The sequence below is a fragment of the Diaphorina citri genome, unplaced genomic scaffold (genome assembly GCF_000475195.1).
Source record: "Diaphorina citri unplaced genomic scaffold, Diaci psyllid genome assembly version 1.1 scaffold2198, whole genome shotgun sequence".
NCBI classification, from domain to species: domain Eukaryota; kingdom Metazoa; phylum Arthropoda; class Insecta; order Hemiptera; family Psyllidae; genus Diaphorina; species Diaphorina citri.
The window spans coordinates 25770-35699 of record NW_007379623.1 but is presented as its reverse complement, the minus strand read 5'-3'; the positions used below and the strand labels follow the sequence as shown (position 1 = coordinate 35699).

Here is a 9930-nt window from a genome sequence, read left to right as displayed (position 1 = left end):
AAAGAAAAAAAAAGGAAAAAAGAGGTGAAAAAAAAAAAAAAAAAAAAAAAAAACCAACAACAACCGAATAGGTACTCACTTTTCTTCGGTGTATTTTATCCAAGGGGGTGAGTAATCTTAACAAAAAGAATCACAAATTTAATAATCAACACAAAAAGTAATCGCGATACTTTAATAAGCAAAAATAAATCTATTTAAAAGATTTAGTAACGAGTAAAAAATTCATGCTCCTCAATTTATTTCTATCTAAGGTGCAACAGTCCTACATACTAGATTTAAAGTACTTCTTTCGGCAATTGTTCAGAAGGCACGTCAATGAAAAAGTCTTCTTTCTAAATTTCGAAAATTTTGTTAACGAAGATTTGAAAATACAGGTTGAAAATTTACACCGGCACCGCATCCGTTTAAATCTGTGCCATAAGAATCACACTGAGTAAACAACAATAGAATATTTGGCACTGCACTAACCATTTAGGTAACTGTTTAGCATTGCACTGGTTTTCCATTTATTTTCTAATAATTCAAAAGCATAACAGCTGATCTCACTAATAAGCGTTGCGTCTCTTATCACTAACATCTTATCATAGTTCTAATCTTGATAGTACGGATTGTGTCTAGGGTCCTTATCACAGTTATTTTGTTTTCCGCTTTGAAAATTTCAAAATTTCATTCAGAACTGACAATGGAGTAGTTTGTGCTGATGACTAGACTTCTTCATTTTTTTTTTATTTTTTATTATTTTTTTTTTTTTAATGTTTTCGAATCCAGGGTCGACATTACTTTAACAGCTAATTTGGAATTTATGAATAACCAAATTGAAAAAAAAAAAAAACGCTTCACACAGTTAAACTTTGATTAAAAGTTCGTAAATTTTATTCGTTTGAGGTAGGAAGGCCATCCCACATCCAATCATGAAATACTAGCGCCAGAACCAAAAAATTCAGTCTCAAATATCAGTCTGTTGCTGATCTCACAAGAATCAATGTTAAATTTGTGGTAAAGCAGAGCCCATTCACAACTTTTTGCGGATATCACAGCATTGCCAAGTGCCTCCTTTGAAATCAATTTCCATACTTGAATAATCTTTTTACACTGGCAATACCGTCACTGGTCGCTACTCGATTAAAGTAGCTACTCAGTTGTTCTCACAAGACTGAGTGAACTCCAAACACACAGCCGAAAAAACTTCGACCCTACCGGGAATTGAACCCGGACCTCCGGCGTGCAAGTCTAGTATGACACCCACTCGGTCACAGAGATTGCTCAATCATCATAAATGACAGTGGTAGGCATGGATAGGAGATACAGTGTGGTGTAGTTCTCATGAGGAATACCAGGGTAGAATTTGTCAATATTAGACACAACTAGTTTGCCCCTGTGTGTGCCGGGTTGCATAAGGGCTTTGTGAGCTTCTGGTAGTTCATCCAGGAAGAACTCATAGTTGATGTTGGGTTTTACCCAGCCGTCTGCAGCACCTTGTGTGAGCACTGCAGCTGTGTGTCTGCCTTCCTCCTGGCAAACAAAACGAGAAACAAACGCGTAAGGAAGGTGTCAGAGCTGAAAGGAGCCTTGGTTAGACTGCAGTGAGGAACTTTTCAGTCCTATTCCAGCAGAAAGGTATATTCTATTTTATGTCCCACAGGGGTAACTGTTGGGTCGTATTGAAACGAATACTACTTCACTTTTTGTACTTCCCCCAGGGTATGTGGCGTGTACCTGATGGATGTTCAGTTCATGGTAGACGGAGGCAAATTCCTGTCGGGTACAATGTCTGCTCTGACTACGATGGTGAACATGGAAATACCTCACGTCAATGTACTTACCAAGATGGACCTTCTGAGCAAGTCAGCCAGAAATCAAATCGACAGGTATGACGCATTGACATCTATTTTGAAAAATAAATGCCGTTTCTGTGTGTTATCATATCACAACTTGGAGCTCACTGCAGCACTGTAGGATTTTCCAAATATCTCAATAATCCAGTACCCAATGTTTACCTACCTTTGCTGTCACTGGTCGCTATGAGCATTTATATTACATTTGCCTCACGAGGCTGAGTGGGCCCCACAACAGCCAGTTACGGAATCAATCATTTGCATGATACACAAATTTTGTGACCCCGCTGGGAATCGAACACGGGTCTCCCGCGTACAAAGCAAGCGCAGTGACCACTACGCCATGGGAGCTGAATAAGTAGTCATAGTTCCTTCTAATAAACTTTTTTTTTGCCAGCCTAGTTGGTTGGTAGAGCGTCTACCTTGTAAGCGCTAGGCCGCGGGTTCGATCTCCGCGCTGGGCGGATTTTATCCTGAACGGATTATGTTCTTTCCCCGAATGGCTGGCTTTCTCTTATCCTGACCTTTACTTCGATTTCGGGACGATAAGACCTTTGTTGTTACAGTTCCCTCTGTCAAAACTCCCGCAGTCTAACCAAGGTCTTATATATTTCATAGGTAAAGTTTACAGATAAGTTTATAAACCTTGCTTAACGTCAAAAAGAATTGATGAACATTATGAAACCTCTAAGAAGCTCGAGATGAAACCAAGAAGAGAAAAGTTTGGTTAGAAAATTTCCGGCCCAGCCGCGATTCGAACCCTGCACCTGAGTCCACTATTTGACCGAATACTAAAGGTTGACATGACCAATGTCAGCCTCAACATTATTGTCCCTAAATGTTGTAATATCTTCTTCTTGTACCGTATTCGCTAACGAACGTTGGTAATCATGGTGGCGATGTTGTTTCGGTCCCGAACTTTCTCAAACAATGTTTCGATGGAAACTCGGTAAGGTTTTGAAGCCAATGGGTTCTGGGTCGTCCCTTTCCTCTACTTCCTGTAACATTTTCTTGTATTATTTCTTTTTACAAAAAAAGGCCTATGATTTGGAGCTTCGGACTATATTTTTTACCTTGAAATGTTTAACTCCCTGGCCCACCTCCTCTACTATACCAGATACTTCTGTACCCAGTATAGCAGGTAGATCTGGTAGGTTAGGATATTGGCCAGATCGGATGTAGGTCTCTACAGGGTTAATGCCAGCAGCCATAACTTTCACCAGAACCTGAAACCAGAGCCGGAGATATATTGGAAACAATCTATCGAACGAAAGAAATTAATTCCTTTGAGTAGCACAAGAAGGAAGACAGGATAGGAGAATGCCAGATGTTCCGTGAACGAACCTTATCTGTTTGGGATAAATTTTGCCCCGGGCAGGAATCGAACCCTCGACCTTGCACTTATAAGGCAGACGCGCTAGGTCGAAGGCTTCATTTCCGAACGGGACGTATAGTTCGACCCGATTAAGGCTTTTTTTCCGAACGGGGCTTTTATTTCCCCCCCTTTTTTTTTTTTTTTTTTTTTTTTTTTTTTTTTGAAAATCAAAAAAAGTCTAATAAACCTAAAGTAACCAGCACTAAGCTTGGCAAGTAACACGTCTGCCTTGTAAGCGCTAAGCCGCGACCGCGCGGGTTCGATTTCCGCTCGGGGTGGATTTTATCCTAAACAGATAAGGTTTGTTCTCGGAACTGCTGCCGGTCTGACTTTCTCCTATCCTGTCTTCCTTCTCTCTTCAATTACGGCATGGTGAGACCTCAGCAGTTAGAGTTCCCTCTTGTCGTGAGAGTTTCACCCGATTTTTCTCCGAATGTTCTGTAGGTAAGTACATAATGTAATTTAAATGAGAGTGTTCCTACTTACGCACGACACGATTTTTACTTTATTTACGACAAATGGGAACGGGCTCTTACAGTTCCCTTTATCGGGACCTTTGCGTCCATATTTACAATTAGGCCGGGGACTACCATTTCGAGCACAAGTTTACCTCGTCATCCAGACAAGGGCCGGGTTTATCCACCGTGGTCAGTTCCAGAACCCGAGGCTCCCCCCATCTCTTACACTGAACCGCTAACATCTTGCCCGCCTCTACATCACCAAACACAGATCGCAGCACTGTACACATTAGCAGGACGCATAGCGGCGTCCATGTAAAACACATCGGATAATGCAGTCGTACTTGGCAGGATCTTCTATGAGTTTTCTCAGGTCACAAAAGGAATCTTTTGTGTGTAAAAAGGATAACAAATTCGTACTTGATCAAATGATCAGTCGATTGAAACACTATTAGAAACTTTTGTTACACTACTGGAATCTTTTGTTATACTACCAGATAAGTTTTGTTATACTATCAGAAAATTTTGGATGTAAAAAAGTTCTTGGTATCTTTAGGAAAGTTTAAATTTCACTTGAAGTTTAAATGAATTTACATATGTAAATCAATGTTATGTTTACTTATAGTGTACACAGTAGGTACAGACTCTTTCTACAATCCCAATCATTTTGTTATTGTGTCTACAAGAGTTTGTTTGTTTTTTTTTTTTGTGAATTCTCACTTCATCTAGAGGAGGAGGAGAGAAAGAGAGAGAGAGAGAGAGAGAGAGAGAGAGAGAGAGAAAGAGAAAGAGAGAGAGAGAGAAAGTCAATCATAGAGTTCAAACTGAAAAGTCACTTCGTTCATTCAATAACTTATTCTCAGAGGGTTGTGTCTGTTCTAATTTCTGTACAACTGTACATATCACACCTACCTATCTATGTATCGTGTTTTTGTGTTAGTTATTATGATCATATATGTAATAAGTATAAGTACCCAGTGTTTGTATGTATATACAAAAGACTAGATTTGAGTAGACTACTATTTACAGGTTGTGGGAGTAGATTTTGTATATTGCACAGGTACGAAGATTGCACGGTATGTCGAATGTCTCGTGGTGGAGGCTCCTGCTGAATTATCTGGTAACAGGGATGTGTTGGGTTAGGGGGAAATAGTGTAAGATCATGGTCATGAGAAGGTAAGATACTCAATTTAGTACTTCCAGTGTCTACTTACTTCATGAAATCACATATCAAATAGTGACAGTTATCCTTTCTTCCCTTCTTAAATGAAACCCGTTTTGCAATATATTTTATTTGAACAGAGCTATCCAAGTACTGGGTTAAATAATTCAAGTTGAGGGAGAAATGGATTAGTTGCCTTGTACCTATTTGGGTACCTACCTATTTCCTTACTAGGTACTGAAATTGAAATTCACTTGGGTAAAAAATAACAATAATACCTAATAATTGTATGCAAAATTATTTACTAATTGCCGGGTCCACAAAGTGAGTTAGTTTAAACTCTGTTTAAGATAAAGTTCAAACCATCAGAAAAATGCTTCTCCATTTCTAATGCCAGGTATTTCACTGTATCACTATCAAAATTAGGTATTCGTTATTGTATTGTGTTCAGGCATAAGTAATATAATGTGTTATTAATTCACAGCCTAGTTTCTGATCAGATCAGGATGCAAATTACATTGTCATTAGAATTACAGATCACTGCGGATAAAGTTAATGTTATTTTATGCATGTTTGAAAATTAATGTCTCTAGATACCTTCTTACTTACCTATTTTCTGTATAGGAGGTGCTGTGTGTGTTATGGCATTACTTACTTAAAATTTCAATTGAGAACCTACCTTGAAAAGTCAATAGGAGGGTAGGTGCCTCTAAAGAGGAAAAGTAGAGAAAGACAATGGGAAATAGTGAATGTAAGAGAGGAGTGGATGTATGTAACAGGTTAGAGATTAAGTAAAAGCTGAAAAACTGAATGTTTTTTTTTTTTTTTTTTTTTTTTTTTTTTTTTAGTATTGAAAATTGAAACAAGTGATATCAGGTTCATGTTGATTATGTTGCATTCAAATTATGTAGGTATACCTACTTAACTTACCAATTAGCAACTTAGGTAACTTCCTGAGAAATTAAATTTTAGTTCCTGTTTAGGTGTACATATAACCACTTTCATGGTGCCAATATAAACTTACTTGAGTAAGTGAACCTATAGTGCAGTAATAAAAAACCCCTTGCTTCCACAGGTCTACAGGTGTAAGGTTGGTGGGATTTGCAGAACAATTGAATAGATGACTAGACCTAGAGAGAGAGAGAGAGAGAGAGAGAGAGAGAGAGAGAGAGAGAGAGAGAAAGAGAGAGAGAGAGAGAGAGAGAGAGAGAGAGAGAGAAGGACAGGTCAGGCATACTTAAATACCTACATAGCTGCAATGAAAACATTTCTCTAATAAAAGGTCAGAGAACGAGTTCCAAAATCAACATGGCTCAGCACTTTGCTTCTACATAACAAAAAATCAATAAAATGTTGAGATGAAAAAAATCAAGGCATGACATGTCCTATTTTGACAGCCTCAATAAAACACCAGGTATAAGTAGAACTCCAATTATGGAAGGTCCTGGGTTCAAATCCCACCATCGACAAAAATTTGTACTTGTTTTTTGATTGCAAATATTTCAACGGGTTACCTTCTGGTGTTATCGTGTTGACCCGGCACCTAAGGTGTAATTATTAGAGAAAATAAATTTAGAGACTTTAGAAAACTCAGGGATGAATAATATCAACTGGGTGGTACCCATCAATTTTCAAGTAGCAATTTTGTGTTTTCTCATACACCTAAGTTAGTATAACCCCATGAACAGCTCCTCTAGCTATTAGAATTAGAGGAAACAAAACTTGACTGAATTCAGTAGTAATAATTTTACGACATTGTTTTGGAGATGCACAGATGTGATAACAAATAGGTATTTAAATATGGACAACACCATAAAAGCTGGTCAGATTCATGTACTCTTTGGGAACAACCTCCTTGTTTTCTTTTATAAATTTATGTCAGAGCATTTTTTTTTTTTTTTTTTTTACAAACCCCTTTTTTTTTTTTTTAAATTTTTGTCAAACCATTTTTTTTTTTTTTTTTTTTTTAAAGAGAATTTGTAAAAAAGCAAACATATTTTTACCTTGGATTGACTTGCACTGCAAGGCTACATAATTGGAGCTCTGAAGAGCTACAGATGCAACAATGATATCCCTGAGTGATCCCTGTTCTTCCAGAAATGACATGGAGGAGTTAGGAGGTTTTTGGTGGATTGGGCAGACAGGAATAGTCTCACCAGACTCCCCATTCTTGTCTGGTGACACACCATCTTCCAAGTTGTGTGACTCCAGTCAGCATACCCTCCAACAATCCTGGAAAAAAATAAATCATGTGAAAATATTGTACTAAGTTCACACAATATTTCAGCCTGCTGAAAGGTCATCAACCATAATTTAGATAACTCACTTGCATGAATACCTATTGTTTTATGAACATACAGTCATTTTCTCTCTCTCTCTCTCTCTCTCTCTCTTTGCTTTTGTACTCCCCTGGGCAAAGAGTACCTATTCCTAAAGTTTAGACTCATTTTGAAGTTGGAAGAAGTTGTTGGCGGAATCCCCAAGATTTCTTTATAGGTGACTTTAACCCAGTGGATACAATATCATCTTCTTGAGGTAGGTACCTACTTACATGGAGAGTGAATGCTGACAGTGGTTGATTTTTGAAAATGTAATTTTCCTTTGACATTATTTGTGATACTTCGGTCACAAAATTTGAAGCTTGTAGCAGTGTTTCAGCTTTTAAGAACTTGTAAAAAGCTTTGTGTTGGCCGTTTAAAATATAAATTTAATAATAAAATACTAAAATAGTAAAAAAATCACAGCAGCACAGCACTGATAAAAAAATTTGGGATAAAAAATTCAAAATTCTCCCGCTCTTCAAGGAGGTATATCTGGCATGGATACTGGAAACCGTAGCCTGCAAAAGTGAAGCCAAAAAATATTTTGATAAGAAAGTGCTGCGCTCTTACGGAATTTTTGAAAACTAATACTTATCAAATATAACTTGGTTCTCACATGATGCAAAATGCGAATTACATTCTTTGATATTACATGAAACTTAAACAGTAAAAACGTACAAAGACTACAAAGAGGTAGGTTTAGCTAGCTCTACTTTCGATTTTTTGAACTGTAGACCTCACTCATAAAGTGGGCCCTACTGGGGCCTACTGGGCCCCATCACTCCGTTGACCCTATCGATCCAAAAATTCAATTGTTGTGATGTGATGTAATCACGTACGCAGGTGTAGGTAGTTCACTTTTTACGACTGATGAGTTTTACCTCGATTTTTGTTCCTGTTTGGTTTTTGTTCCAAATTTTCATTTTCCACTTTTCGAGTTTTTACTTCTTTTTTTCGGACTTCAGGACTTCAGAATATTTCTGAGGTCGTTCGTAGATTTTCTCAGGTTCTATGATCCACTTTTCGAGTTTTTACTTCTTTTTTTCGGACTTCAGGACTTCAGAATATTTCTGAGGTCGTTCGTAGATTTTCTCAGGTTCTATAAAACCTTTCCGTTTTGGGGTTTCCCTTTCGATAAAAGCTCTAACTCTCGGATGTGAAGAACTGGTCGACAAAGAACTTTCAACTTTCAAGTCAATGGTTTTTATAAGCTAGAATAAAAAACAGAGGACGAGTTCAATCCTCATTTGGTTCTATGAAACCTTTTCGTTTTGGGGTTTCCCTTTCGATAAAAGCTCTAACTCTCGGATGTGAAGAACTGGTCGACAAAGAACTTTGAACTTTCAAGTCAATGGTTTTTATAAGCTAGAATAAAAAACAGAGGACGAGTTCAATCCTCATTCTACTGAGAGTATCCACCCTTACCCAGGATAGGCTTACCGAACACCTTGTCTCCAACCTGCGGGGGGAAATTAATGGAATAGATCCTCATTCTCGTGTGTTTTCTCTTTTCCTTAAAATTTTAGTGATAAAATTTCTAGTTTTTGAAGAGATTTAGGTCTTTGGCAAGAAGGTGTCTTGTCCAGTGCTGCTTGTCCCACATTGTGGAATTCATTGGAGGTCCATCGGGGAACATCAACTCTACTAGGCTGAGATTGTGCAAGAAAGGTAAGTGAAATCTTTGGTGTCTGATTACCTAGGTATCAAAGTTTTACCTCACACCTACTTATCCACCTATACATTTGGATATGCAGAGCTTAAAACAGATACCTACCTAGATGATTTCCTTAAATTTGCAGCTGTAATCAGAACCAATATATTGGAATTTTCAGAACCAAGATAATCTCACTCCCGCAGTCTAACCAAGGTCTTATATATTTCATAGGTAAAGTTTACAGATAAGTTTATAAACCTTGCTTAACGTCAAAAAGAATTAATGAACATTATGAAACTTCTGAGAAGCTCGAGATGAAACCAAGAAGAGAAAAGTTTGGTTAGAAAATTTCCGGCCCATCCGCGATTCGAACCCTGCACTATTTGACCGAATAGTAAAGGTTGACATAGGATGGAACCCAATGTCAGCCTCAACGTTCTTGTCCCTAAATGTTGTAATATCTTCTTCTTGTACCGTATTCGCTAACGAACGTTAGTAATCATGGTGGCGATGTTGTTTCGGTCCCGAACTTTCTCAAACAATGTTTCGATGGATACATTGTACCATTGGGTAAGGTTTTGAAGCCAATGGATTCTGGGTCGTCCCTTCCCTTTATTTCCTGTAACATGTTCTTGTATTATTTCTTTTTACAAAAAAGTAAAAAAGGCCTATGATTTGGAGCTTCGGACTATATTTTTTACCTTGAAATGTTTAACTCCCTGGCCCACCTCCTCTACTATACCAGATACTTCTGTACCCAGTATAGCAGGTAGATCTGGTAGGTTAGGATATTGGCCGGATCGGATATAGGTCTCTACAGGGTTAATGCCAGCAGCCATAACTTTCACCAGGACCTGAAACCAGAGCCGGAGATATATTGGAAACAATCTATCGAACGAAAGAAATTAATTCCTTTAAGTAGCACAGGAAGGAAGACAGGATAGGAGAAAGCCCGATGTTCCGTGAACGAACCTTATCTGTTTGGGATAAATTTTGCCCCGGGCAGGAATCGAACCCTCGACTTTGCACTTATAAGGCAGACGCGCTAGGTCGAAGGCTTCATTTCCGAACGGGGCGTATAGTTCGACCAATTTTTTTTTTTTTTTTTTTTTTTTTTTTTTTTTT

At 38.0% G+C, this 9930-nt stretch overlaps 2 protein-coding genes and 2 long non-coding RNA genes across 4 annotated transcripts in view; 1 reads left to right on the top strand and 3 right to left on the bottom strand.

Moving 5' to 3' along the window:
* The window catches only part of LOC113471246, a 5215-nt gene extending 4726 nt beyond the window's left edge, over positions 1–489 (bottom strand). The window contains exon 1 of the long non-coding RNA XR_003394017.1: positions 80–489. This is a non-coding gene — a long non-coding RNA (uncharacterized LOC113471246). The remainder of the gene's footprint in view (positions 1–79) is intronic.
* A 7716-nt stretch (positions 490–8205) lies between these two features.
* LOC113471245 lies at positions 8206–8549 on the bottom strand. Its single transcript, XR_003394016.1, has 2 exons — positions 8414–8549; positions 8206–8259 (listed from the first exon to the last, which is right to left on the bottom strand). It is a non-coding gene; the product is annotated as an uncharacterized LOC113471245 (long non-coding RNA).
* A 4-nt stretch (positions 8550–8553) lies between these two features.
* On the bottom strand, positions 8554–9680 carry LOC103518451 (quinone oxidoreductase-like). Its single transcript, XM_017447816.2, has 2 exons — positions 9507–9680; positions 8554–8610 (listed from the first exon to the last, which is right to left on the bottom strand). Exons 1-2 carry the CDS (start codon positions 9642–9644, stop codon positions 8554–8556), a joined length of 195 nt encoding a protein of 64 aa, XP_017303305.1. The 5' UTR covers positions 9645–9680.
* The window catches only part of LOC103518450 (adiponectin receptor protein-like), a gene marked incomplete in the record, with an annotated part of 12630 nt that continues 11340 nt past the window's right edge, over positions 8641–9930 (top strand). Inside the window, 1 exon segment of the mRNA XM_026830245.1 lies at positions 8641–8819.

Coding starts and splice junctions, on each gene's coding strand:
- LOC103518451 (XM_017447816.2), bottom strand. CDS start 9,644: ATGGCTGCTGGCATTAACCCTGTAGAGACCTATATCCGATCCGGCCAA. Junction 8,611..9,506: donor AGGGAGTTAAACATTTCAAG/GTAAAAAATATA, acceptor TTCCCCCCGCAG/GTTGGAGACAAGGTGTTCGG.